Raw genomic sequence first — 14,246 nt, forward strand, 5'->3', positions numbered from 1 at the left:
TTAAATATTTAATATTTTATTATATTAATTATATATATATATATATTAAAATACTTATAAAAATTATTTATTAAATAATAATTAATAATTAGTCTAATCATAATATTTTAATTAATAATATTATATATTAATAATTAATCCAACGTAATATTTTTAATTATAATTAATAATATTATATATTAATAATTAGTCAAACATAATATTAATAATTATTAATATTTTTATAAATAAAATTATCTATTAAATAATAATTAATAATTAATCTAATCATAATATTTTACTTAATAATATTATATATATATATATATATTAGTCAAACATAATATTTTTAATAATAGGTCGCTCCACCAGGCCTAAATTAACAAAATCAAATCTAAATAACAAAATTTGTTTTTGTTGATAACTCACCACCGAAAAATCAAATATACTTTTTAATATAATGAATAACCACAATTTCGATCCATTTTCGGATAGTTGGTCATTTGAGAATGATGTTCCTAGTGGGGAGAGCATCTCCAACAACCATCGCGATTATATACACCCGAATTTACCACAGACCAGGTTAGTTATTATCGTTGTTTTATGCATATTTCTTATTTATTTTTGGAAAAGATTAATATCAATTATAATAAAAACTAATATAAAAAACTAATTGAGTTCTTATAGTATTATTTTATATATATATTTGAAAGTAGAGAAGATATGATAAATTGGGCGAATAGAGCTGGTTTGGAAAATGGTATTGTGGTAATGATTAAAAAATCTCCTAATTTAAAAGGCGGTAAGTTGCCAAAGTGTCATTTAATGTGTGAAAGTGGAGGAAAATACAAACTGCCACGGTATTTTGTTGATGGGCAATCCTTTGAAAGGAATACAGGGACAAAAAAATGTGAATGCCCATTCGAGCTGCGAGGTATACCAATACCTCTAGAAGGTGTGATGTGGCATTTAAGGGTTGTATGTGGTTTCCATAACCATCAATTAGCCGAATCTATGTATGGTCATGAGTACCCGTCTAGGTTAAAACCAATGGAGCTACAGTTTGTGCTCGACATGGCCAATAGCACCGCACCTCGTGAAGTTCTTAATATATTGAAACAAAGAAACCCGTCAAACACTACAGGGATCAAAACCTTTTACAATTCCATTTTCACAAATAAATCCACCAAACGGGCCGGCCTAAATCAAGTCCAGTATGTCTTGGAGCAGTTAATTAAAAAAAATTACCTCCATGATTACCGTACAAATCCAGACACCAATGAAATTACGGATATTATTTGGGTTCACCCTAAAAGTCTGTTACTTTTTGTCAACTGTCCATCCGTGTTAATCATTGATGCCACATATAAGACCAATGAGTATCGGTCACCACTATTGGAAGTTGTGGGTATCACATCCACAATACGAACTTACTCGCTTATGTTCACATATCTAAGCAATGAGAGGGAAGAGCAACTAACATGGGCATTCAGTACCTTAAAGAAGTAGATGCTTGAAAAGGAGACATCGTTGCCATCAGTGTTTGTTTCCGATTGGGATATGGCGCTTATTAATGCCATTGAAATATGTTTTCCTACCGCACGTCACATCCTCTGTATTTGGCAAATAAACCAATGCGTAATGAAAAAAATGTAGGCGTATGCTTGGTCTAAAGTGGAACAAGTTTAATGCGTCATGGCATTCGCTCATTAATTCATCCACACAGTGGTCTTACCATCATAAGTGGAAAGTCATGCGCGAGGAGTATAGACGATTCCAAGGTGCCCTAAATTACCTTTGGGAGACATTGTTACACTCTTACAAAGAGCGGTTTGTTTCAGCATGGATTGATACATGTATGCACCTCAGGAGTAATTCAAGTCAAAGGTGTAGTTACTTTTTAACTTTAAATATTGTACTATTTAAATTCCAACCATTGTTAAAGCACAATGCATTTTTCTATTGCAGGACGGAAGGGGCACATGCGAGACTTAAAATGTATTTGGGAGATACTATGTCATCCCTGGAAACATCTTTTATAAAAATACACAAGATGTTAACAAATTAGTTAGGGGAAATTCAAAAGTCATTCGAGAGATCTCTCAACATTCCACGCCATACACATTTACATGACGACATTTTTTATCAAGTAAGGTGTCGAATTTCACTACAGGCAATGGAGTTTATTAATATTGAGCTGAAATGCGCCAATGAAGCATCTCACCAATTAGCTGGAAAATGCAACTATTCAATTAAAATAATATATGGATTGCCTTGCAAGCATGATCTTGCACATTATCGGTTCCTTTCCATTCCAATTCCAATACAGAGTATCAACGCTCATTAGAGGAGGTTGTCTATGAACGGTCATGGGTACCATGACAACGGAGCACGAGCCAACAGGACATCTAAAGTTGTTGAGATATTAGATGGGATGGATCCACAAATGCGAGAGAAAATGATAGATTGGTTTTTTAAGATTGCGGATCCATCTCAAAGTACAGTTCGAGCCCCTTCGTACAATACGGAACATAGAGGTCGACCTACAGGAAAAGATGAGCAGAGCAAACGTCGCATACCTTCTTTTGTTGATATATCAACTTCAAGTTCTAGGGCCACTCAAACGAATGCAACGTCTCGAAAGAGAGGACGTGGGAGGGGGTCGGGGGTTCGCAATACTCTGTCGACCCATGATCACCCTCCTGTTTTACCCATCTGTGATACCTACATTGAGAAATTACCTACGGTTATGTAGCCTTATATTTCTCATATTGTTGACGTTGAACCTGACGGTCACTGTGGATTTAGGGCGATAGCCGCACTAATCGGGTATGGTGAAGAAGGTTGGATTCAAGTACGATACGGTCTTATGGAGGAGATTCAACAAAATAAGCGTCAATATGATCAACTTTATCCAGATCGGGAAATGGAAGATAATCTATTAGTTTTATTAAAATATTTCGAGCAACCGGCACCTGAAAGGCATTGGATGGACTGTATGACTTTAGGAATTGTCATCGCATCAAGGTACAACCTTGTACTGCATACATTTGGTGAGAATAATTGTAGTTGTTTTACTCACTTGCCATTAAGGTCCTCTCCAGTTCCAGACCTAGAGCGCCGAGAAATAGTTATCGCCCTTGTTGACCAACACTTCGTGCAAGTTTTTTTACACCCTCATTATCATGTACCACCCTTTCCAATGTGGTGGTGTAATCATTCATTTGACGAAGCTAAAGGATGGGTAACTAGTTATATAACACGTGCTAATTTGTGGTACGAAATAACGGGAATGGGACCTAACGACGGTGCTGAATTTGGAGGAAATATCGATTATAATTTTTATTTTTATATTTTTATTTACTTTGGTGTATTTTTATTAGAATTTATATTTTTAAATTTTTATTCACTTTGGTGTATTTTTTTTTATGAACATGTGTACTCTTTCCGGGTTAAAATACTTAATATTAAGAAATTAAAAGATAAAAAAATCTAAAAGATATATAATTAATTTTAAATATTATATATTAATAATAAAATTATAATAAATTAATTAAAATAAAATAATAATTTTATATAAAATAAATATTTTAAAAAGTTAAATATGAAATATTTTAATAAAAAATATTATTAAAAATATTATGCATTATCACTAATTATTAGTATATAATATATTAAAGACTTTATCTTATTTATTTGTTAGATAATTTTATTTATAAAAAAATAAATTTTTATAAGTATTTTAAAAAATATATATAATTAATATAATAAAATATTAAATATTAATATTTTATTAAATTTGTTCACATTTCAATATTTAATATATTTTAAATAATTATAATATAAAAATAATAATATTTTGTATTTTTAATTAAATAAACAAAGTTAAAAAAATATTAAAAAATAATTAATTAATTATATTTAATAAAAAAAAATTAATAAGAAAATAAAATAAAATAAGAAAAAATAAATAAAATAAGAAATATAAATATATAAAAGTCATAGATAAATAAGTTATTTTGGAGTTAATTGAGGAGTGAGTGTTAATTGAGGAGTGAGTGAGAATATGGGAAGGGATGGGAAAATCATCTCCCATTTTTTAATTGTATTATTTTTATTTGTAATTTTTGTTATTTGTTTTAACGAAAATTATTAATATATTTTTTTAATTTTTTTTAATTGTTATCCTTTTAATTATATTTTTACCGTTTTAAAAATAAAAACTAAAAAAATTTAAGATATAACTCACGTGTTAATCCTTAGGAGAAATATCTTTTTATCCTCAAATTTACAGTGATGGTTCGATTATGGCCCTGAATTCACTATAAAATTGGGGATCGAAACTTTTGATCAAAACTAGAGAGAGACAAAGAACTCCAGAAAGAAGAAGGCTCTTCGCAGAAAGGGGGTCGTAATTTTTATTGAGGGTAGTTGCCCCCCTTTTCCCGATGACTTTTTCCGGTCATCGGAGAGCCGATGATTTCAGATCCCTCTTCTCTCTAACAACCCTCTGCGTGCGTCAGTCCGTCTCTCTTTCTTTCTCTCTCTCTATCTCTTCCAAACACACATACACTGATACACATACAGATGCTTGATCAGATCTTTGGCGGGGCAAACACAGTTGCAGCCATGGTTGGGAAATGAACTCGGGTCTTGTTTGATATTTGGGTTATTTAAATAATTACCTAGATATTAAATCTTCTTTGCTTTTAGATTTCTCAGATCTACAAAGTATATATATATATATAATAATAATAATAATAATAATGCTTGATTGAGGCAGTGAAGATGAATGGTTTGTCTGGAGTTCTCTCTGAGGTGTAGGGAGAGAGAAGAGGCAACCCGTTTCCTTGGCGGGGCAACCCGTTGTTGATGGTTGCAGCCATGGTTGGGCAAACAGTCTTCTCTCTTCTCATATCCTTAATATGCAGATCTGCGAAAAGTCTAGAATACCCTTACTATATAATATAATTCGGCCATCTTTTTTTCATTTCTTTTCTTCTCTTCTCTTTCTTCCCTTCCACTTTTCTCCTCATTTTTTCTAATCTCGCCGGCGACGGAGTTAAACGGCGGCACTCAATGAGCTCCACGACGAGCACAAGCACTGTAACACTTGGTAAATTTATGTATTTCAAGTTTATTGTTGTTCATTTATGCATTTTCGAATAACTGTGTTGTTTAGAGTTTCATCTGATGATATTTCTCGTTTCGCTAAGTACTTCCCGTTTCGCTAAGTACTTCCTGTTTCGCGAAGTACTTCCCGTTTCGCGAAGTACTTCCCGTTTCGCAAAGTACTTCCCGTTTCGCGAAGTACTTCCCGTTTCGCGAAGGGTTTCCATTTCACAGTATTAATTATCCCGTTTCCATTTTTTCTTGCAGCCGAAGTTTTCGTTTTCTATATTGGAGAGTGGAAAGCTGATGCTAATGGAATATTGTATTTTGATGCCTCTTCAATCAAAACATTGGATTTACCCCAAAGTACTCGTTATGCTGAATTAATTGATAAACTCCATAAAGACTTCAAGTGCAGAAATCTACGTATGATTTAGTGCTGTAAGTGAAGTATGATATTCCGAATATCACAAATCCTAAACCCGTCTTTATTAAAGAAGATGAGGATCTGAACATATATTTATCACGCTTGATTTTGGGTCGAACTGTGTCACCATTGTGTGTCTCTGTAGTAGAGAAGTCACAATTTACTAAAGAAAAGATACCACTACTTACCTACCCAACTCAAGAAAGTATTCTCCCACAATTTACTCAGAAAATTGTACCAGAAGCTTTACCCTCGGAGGTCTTTGCTGAAAGTAATGAAGCCGGAGATAACTCTTTGCCTCACATCCCACTTACTCAGGACTTGCATGCATCGATACCTACACCACATAGTGCGAGAAGAGCATCAACGGGTACACCTACTAGTGCAAGAAGATCACCATTGGGTACACCATGTAGTGCAAGAAGATCATCATTTGGTACACCATCGACAGACATATCACCGACAGACATATCACCGACAGACATATCACCGACAGACCCCTCATTTGCGTTGGCGTTAACTACTGAAACCGTATTGGAAGTCGGTGCCTTGTTTGAAAATAAAAAAGAACTACAACTGATGTTATATAAATATGCGATGACTAATCATTTTGAATTCAAGGTGGAGAAGTCAAGAAAACATCTTTGGTATGTGAAATGTTTGGATGAGAAATGCAAGTGGAGATTGCGTGTCGTGAAAGGTAAATTATCTGAGATGTTTGAGATCCGAAAATTCGACCAACAACACTAATGCTCAGTTCTATCGAGGCTAGAGAAAAAAATGCAAACACCAGCATGGGTTATAGGGCAGTGCGTGAAGAGTAAGTACATGGACCATCACCATAATCACTTGCCTAAGAAAATAATTGAAGACATGCATGCAACTTATGGGGTAAATTTGACTTATAATAAGGCTTGGAGGGCTAGGGAAATGGCATTAGTGGCGGTGCGAGGAACGGTTGAGGATTCATATGAAAAATTACCCTCATACCTTTACATGTTGGAGAAACATAATCCTGGTACCATAACAGACATCCAAACAGACGAGGCCGGGCACTTCAAGTATATGTTCATGTCCCTAGGCCTCTCTATTAGGGGTTTCAAAGCCTTTTGTCGTCCCGTATTGTGTGTTGATGCCAGTTTTCTTAAGCACAAGGTGGGAGGTCAACTATTGGTGGCTATTGCATTAGATGCTAATGAACAATTATATCCTGTCGCATTCGGAGTTGTTGATTCAGAGAATAATAACTCTTGGACTTATTTTATGCAAAAATTGAGAGAAGCAATTGGATTAGTTGATGATCTCGTCTTCGTATCCAATAGACACCCAAGCATTGCCAATGCCTTATGTGCTGTTTTTCCAGAAGCATACCACGGTGCGTGCACATATCACATAAAGATGAATATCAACGCGAAATTCAAAACTGATAATTGTCATATGGAGTTTGATATGGCTTCTCGTGCGTACACTATCCACGAATTCAATCGTTTTTTGACAAGATAAGGGTTAAAGATCATAGGATTGCTGCCTATTTGGAAGAAATTGGATTTCAAAGATGGAGTAGAGCATTTTTCCCCGGTAAGCGATACAATCAACTAACAAACAATTATGCTGAGAGTTTTAATAGTCAGAGCAGAGAAGCCAGAAAGTACCCCATTTCCTCAATGGCCGAGTATTTAAGATTGACAATACAAGGTTGGTTTAATGAGAGAAGAGAAAGAGCGTCCAACCACCGAGAAGTGTTATCTCCAACATATGAAAAGTTATTACGTGAGGGATTCGAGAAGGCTAGATTCTATATAGTATCATCGCTTAACCGATTCGAGTTTTATGTGCATGACAATCAGTCTCATTTTAAAGTCAATTTGAAAGACATGAACTGCACTTGTAGGGTATTTGAAGTTTCTGGTCTTCCTTGTACTCATGCAATGGCTGCTGCCCGTCACCGCAATTTGGTTTGTTATGACTTTTGTTCAAGGTATTATTCAGCTCACATGTTCAATCTATTTAACCAATTGTTTAATCGTTTTATTTTCCATTCTTACAGGTATTACACAACTGAATCTTGGATGAATGCATAAGCGGAGACATGTTACCCTGCTGGTGATGAAGACGATTGGGATATTCCCGAAATGATCAAGGAACGCGTATGTCTAAAACCACCTGTCAAGGTTAAGAAAGGGCGCCCACAAACAAAGCGTAGGTCATCTCAAGGTGAGGTACGTAAGGCTCCGAGACGATGCAGCTCATGTGGTGGACTAGGACATAATAGGGCCACATACAAAGCAGTCATGCCTGCACCATCTACTGCAAAAGCATCATCATCTAAGCATCATGACTCATCTTCTCAACAACACGAGCCATCATCTCAACAATATGAGCCTTTAGATTGATTGGGATAAGTTGTATAAGTGTTTTGGATAAGTTGTATTATGTTTTGGATAAGTTGTATTATGTTTTCGGATAAGTTGTACTCGGATAAGTGTTAATCGGATAAGTTGTACTCGGATAAGTTGTACTCGGATAAGTGTTAATCGGATAAGTTGTAATCTGTTTGTTGTATCTAGTTTATCTGTGTACTGAAGGAGTACTTAACGCTTCGTTTAGTGCTTAACGCTTCGTTTAGTGCTTAACGCTTCGTTTAGTGCTTAACGATTCGTTTAGTGCTTAACGATTCGTTTAGTACTTATCGTTTCGTTAAGTACTTATCGTTTCGTTAAGTACTTATCGTTTCGTTAAGTACTTATCGTTTCGTTATGTACTTAACGCTTCGTTAAGTTAAACTTGGTTTAAGTTAAAGTGAGTTTAAGTTAGTTACTTGGTATGATTTATGTACATTGATTTATATGTTCAATTCTTTGGTATGTAAATATCAGACTACCAACCAACCAGACTACATTAAAACTACAAATATTTTAACATGAAATGTAACTTAAGTTGAAGTTCTACCCAAAAAAGTAATACAAGTTCAGAATACATAAGCACAAGTCAAGTTCTATCCAAAAATCAATAAAAGATTACATTACAAACTAAGGTTCTGTAATTTGATGAAATAACCGGACCGCCATCTTTTGTCGAAAAAACTCCATTTCATTGGAAGTCACCCTCTCTACACCTAAACCAGCAGTCAAGTATTCCATGTGCATAAGCATAAATACACCACAATCCCCACTTTCTACTGCTCTAGGGACTTCCCCATATTTGGCGACTGCATTTTTGGCTGGGTGTGACAACCTTTTATATGTCAGTTTCTGGAAATTGAAATTAGGATACCTTTGTAGCTCATCATCAATGGCTCCCATTGCATATATTCGTGGAATCATCTCACACAAAGGTCTCAGGTATGGATCGAGATTCCTATAAATACTCGAGTCGCAGTCATAAACGTCAATGTGATTATCTTGTAGACGAACGGCGCACAGTACCCAATGCTTGTTGCCAATGTTCAAAGGCACGTAAATATCGTCTACTAGTGGTCATTCTGGCATATGTCTATGGTCCCCACCCTGGAAGTACTGATCAGATACCTCTAATATTGGAAAATTTTCAGGATCTTTTTTAAAGTTCGGGTACTCTCGCCTCATCAAATCTCCTAATAAGCAATCCCCGATTGAAACTTTACAATGTTTATATGTCTTGGGATATTGCGCAATCCTTTTGCGCAACAAGTGGCAGACTGCGTCGATTTCCTGCAAAATGGGGGAAAAGGCAGTATATATCAAAAACCTTATTCATAAGTTAAAGAATTAATATGAAAGGCAAGACTTACAGGATATTTAAGCCATGTGCACTTTGTTAGAACTCTAACAAACAACTTCTTTCGTGCTTCGCAAGTAAACACACTCTTTGTCTGATCATTGGTGGCTACATCTTTCAACCAATTCTGTAATTGAACCAACAACTCATCATCAAATTTTTGAAGGGGATTGATAGTTAATGGATCATTCGTCTTTGACTGTTTTGACAAAGAAGGGTTGGTGTAGTCTTCATCTTTCTTCTCCTTCCTCACTCTTTTTTTGGGAACTACTCCTTTAGGTGGAGTGTTGTATAATTGGAAATCATCATCATCGTTCTCATCCTTCCCATCCTTCCCATCGTTCTCATCCTTCCCATCCGTGGCATCCTTCTCAACCTTGACCTTGAGTTTAACCTTCCCATCCTTGGCTTTCTTCTCAACTTTCTCAACCTTGACCTTATCCTTCTTTTTCTCAATTATTTCTTGCATCATATCGGAGAGCAACATCTCCCCACCATCCACCTTCACATCAGTCTCAATCTCCCCAACATGCACCTTCACCTTCACATCAGTCTCAATCTCACCACCATCCACCTTGACATCATTCTCAATCTCACCACCATCCACCTTCACATGAGTCTCAATCTCCCCACCATCCACCTCAACATTATTCTCAGTCTCCTCCACCTTCACCACACTATCCTCCACCTTCCTATCCTGCAAAAATAGAACAACAGTGTGGTCAACGTTTACTTCCCGAACATTTGACTTCGCTAATCAAAACTTACCTCAGTTTTATCCTCCACCTTCACACTCTCCTCCTCCACATTCCCATCCTTCATCTCCATCTCATTCGTCTTCATCTCCTCCACCTTCCCATCCTTCATCTCCATCTCATTCGTCTTCATCTCCTCCACCTTCCCATCCTGCAAAAAGAAAACAACAGTGTGGTCAGCGTTTACTTCCCGAAACAACATTTGACTTCACTAAGTAAAACTTACCTCAGTTTTATCCTCCACCTTCTCACTCTCCTCCTCCACCTTCCCATCCTTCATCTCCTCCACATTCCCTTCCTGCAAAAATAAAACAACAGTGTGGTCAGTTATGAACAACAGAAGATAAGTACTTAACGAAGCGTTAAGTACTTAACGAAGCGATAAGTACTTAACGAAGCGTTAAGTACTTAACGAAGCGTTAAGTACTTAACGAAGCGTTAAGTACTTAACGAAGCGTTAAGTATTAAACACAGCGTTAAGTACTAAACAAAACGATAAGTTTCTTTATTACCTCAGTCTTGCCCTTCTTTTCCAATTTGCTCTTCTTCTTCTTCTTCTTCCTCTCCTCCTCCATACTATCTAATTTGCCTATTAAGGTGGCCATCATTTGGTTGGATTTGGCTAATAACTTTTCGCACATACTAACAACCAACTTTTTAATATAAGCCTTGTGATGTGTTTGAGTTTCTTCGTAAGCTGTTTTCATCTCTTTGAGCTCCTCCTTCACCTCTTTGATGAGCTCCTCCTTCAGCGCTTTTACCTCCTCTTTCAGCTCTTCACATTTACATCCAACAGAAGATGTTGGAGGTAATCCAGGACTAGTAGCGGATGGGGGACTAGGAATGTTGGCAGGACTAGATTCATAAGCAAGCTTCCTCTTCAGGTTTACTGCTTCTTTGAGATTAACCACAACCTTTCTCTTCCGGGTGTTTGGTTTGGAAGTAGGTTCTTCATGTTCATCCTCAGGTTCACTTTCCGATTCATCATAATCCTCCTTCACTAACTTCCCTTCTGTAAATCCCTCAAAAAATTCATCAGTTGACTCATCTATTTGTTCAAAGTCCTCACCACTGTATAACCTCTTCTCCATGGAGGACTCTTCCATCTCAGTCAGATCCGTTGTCTCCAGGGCAGACTTTATCTCGATCAAGGTGTTCTTCCTGTTGGAATGATAAACTAACAACCTTGGGCGTAGAGGATCATTAAGCTCATTCTTTCTAGCAAATTTAGGGACAAAACCTTTGATGACCTCATATGTCCACACTTGAAATGCCAGTGCAAACCCATAAATGTTATAAGCAAAAGGAGCATAAGGATCAATACTCTTTTTCTTCTTCTTATAATATTTGTGATTGAGATGTCTCATGTTCTTGTTCAAACCCTTGAGGGTGGCTCTAAAGGTCACCTTCCCGTAAGGAAATCGGAGGAAACTTTCCTCGTCTTCGACCATGTGAAAATAGGTACTGGCAAATCAGGCATACCAACCCCATCTTCCAGGCATCTTCCTTATCTCTACATTTCAAAAAAGCAGTCTCCAACTCTTGCATTACTACACTCGTCTTCCCTTTAAAATATTTTACCAACAGAGGTGGACAACCTCGGCATTGTTCTTCGTTCACCTCAGGAAACCTTCCGAAGTTTAGGCCCGTCACCAAGGCGTACTCTTTCATACCAAACACAAGTTCTTGCCCATTGATATTGAAAGTTATCTCCTTGGAGTTTGAGGTTACCCTCCTAAGCAACATGTGATGTACAATAGTTCCTGAGAACTGCAACACTGGCGCAGAGACTATATATCTGAATTGGGTATTGTACACCTTCTCCACAAGATCCATTTCCTCAAACTTCATAACAATCTTCTTTAGGCAGAGGGCGCTTTTCCAAGATATCCGTCCAGGAAAATCAGGAACGGTGGTTTCTGCCATCTACAAAAGGAACAACAACAAAAATGTAAGAACAAATACATAAACCACCGCAAACGTTAAGTACTTAACGAAGCGTTAAGCACTTAACGAAGCGTTAAGCACTTAACGAAGCGTTAAGCACTTAACGAAGCGTTAAGCACTTAACGAAGCGTTAAGTACTTAGCGAATCGTTAAGTACTTAACGAAGCGTTAAGTAATTTGCGAATCCCTAAACCAGAAACAATAACCAACAACCAGAAACAAACATGCAAATATAAGGCAATAATCAATAACCAGAAACAAACATTAAACGCTAAACCTAACCAAATAAACTGAAACAGCCAAAACCCTAAAACTTAACATGCAAATATGAAAACCCATAACCAAAAAAAGACTTGCAACAACCAAAAAAAACAAATCTGAGATTTATGGGGAATCAATGAGACGGATAGAGAGAGAGGACACGAGGGGGACGGGCAGATCGTCCTTGTCAAAGTCTTCAATGAGACGGTTATAGAGAGAGAGGAATCGAGAGGATAGAAGAGGGAAAATGGAAGAAATGAATGTCGAAATGTTTTATTTTTTAAAATATATGGTATGGCGCATGCATATACGCGCGCCTATTCGTCTTCATACGCGCGCGTGCAGAAACGCTAAGTACTTAACGAAGCGTTAAGTACTTAACGAAGCGTTAAGTACTTAAGGAAGCGTTAAGTACTTAACGTTTCGTTAAGTACTTAACGTTTCGTTAAGTACTTAACGAAGCGCGAAGTAACTAGCAGAAACGATATCATCTGCAAATATCATCCCAGCCAAAAGAACAATCAATAAAATGAACAAACTAATGAACCAATATGAACAAATATGAACATATATGAACAAATATAACCCAATATGAACAAATATGAACAAATATGATTCAATATGAACCAATATTAACCAATATCACCAAAAGAACATATTTAGGGTTAGGGTTTCATTAAGAAATACAAATAAGAACATAAATCTGTTATATAAACATAGATTCGGGGATTATGTTTCTTATCTTGTAGATTTATGGTTTAGGGGTCGTCGTCGCCGGAGTTTACGCCGCCGGCGACAAACTCAGGAGGAAAGAAAGCTTGAGAGAGAAAGAAAATGAGAGAAATGAAAAAATTTGAGTATATATCAATACTGTTTCACTTCGCGAAACGCGAACTCCCTTCGCGTTACGCGAAAAGGGTAAATTTGTCCAAAAATAATTAAGTGGTCACCAGATCAAATATTATTAAACCCGACCACGGACGCAAATAGGCCTTTCTTCAGGGTCATTTCGTCCAATTTCCCCTTGTGGGTGTTTTCATGGTTGGGATTTTGCTACATTGAGATGATATATTCACATTGGAAATTCCTTCCCTCAATAAAGATTAAATGGTTGTTTAACTAGATGCTCATAGTCTTTGGAACTTCCAAATAAAATAAAGTGCTTTTGAGATTTTTGATAAAAAAAAATTTTAAATAAGTCATTGTCAAAACTTTTTTTTTCATAAATTATATTATTTTGCTATAAAATTTATAGAAATATATATTTTCTTAAATAAATAGATTAACTTAGTATGAAATATTTTTTTATGATTATAAATATAGATAAATCTTATTTTTGAAGAAACTTAGCAGGACTGTGTTTTTCTACTCACCAACTAGTATCCAATTTTATGATTAGAATCTTTTTTTTCATATTGATTATCTATTTCAGCTTAATATAAATAAATTTATATATATGCAAGAAATCTTTAAAAAAATGTGATAAATTACCCATGACTATTGCTTCTATAATTTGGACAACAAATATTTGGTATATATGATTTATATTCTTTGCACTTATTTGTTAGTTATTTATTCTTAATACAATTAAGTATCTTCAAATTATATAAATAACACGATAATTTATATGATTGGTAATAATTTTGATGGAGAAATTTGATGAAATGATGGTAATTTTTTTTAAATGTGTTGGTGACCAGCGCATAAATTTAATTGCGCAAATAACCATTTTAAAATATTTTGATAAAATTATTCCTGTCGTGTAACGCGAAGGGCAGGATCGTCGTGGAGAGAAAAAACAGTGAAAAGTCCAGAATTATCGTGCCCTTGTGACGATTGTGCCCTTCGCGTTATCCGACGGGATTTTTCATTTTATGTGATGATCATGTCATTCGTGTTACGCGACAAGGTAATTTTGTCAGAATATTTTGAAATGATCATTTGCGTAATTTAAGACCAATTTTTAAGGTTATTGTGTTAAATTTTTTTTTGATGTGAATATATTTTTG

General features: G+C 35.7%; 1 protein-coding gene across 1 annotated transcript; it reads left to right on the forward strand.

Annotated features, from left to right (window-relative positions):
• Positions 1-702: 702 nt before the first annotated feature.
• On the forward strand, positions 703-1,488 carry LOC124913225 (protein FAR1-RELATED SEQUENCE 5-like). Its single transcript, XM_047453822.1, has one exon. It carries the CDS (start codon positions 703-705, stop codon positions 1,486-1,488), a length of 786 nt encoding a protein of 261 aa, XP_047309778.1.
• Positions 1,489-14,246: the final 12,758 nt, after the last annotated feature.

This window comes from Impatiens glandulifera, chromosome 8 (assembly GCF_907164915.1).
Source record: "Impatiens glandulifera chromosome 8, dImpGla2.1, whole genome shotgun sequence".
Classification (NCBI taxonomy): domain Eukaryota; kingdom Viridiplantae; phylum Streptophyta; class Magnoliopsida; order Ericales; family Balsaminaceae; genus Impatiens; species Impatiens glandulifera.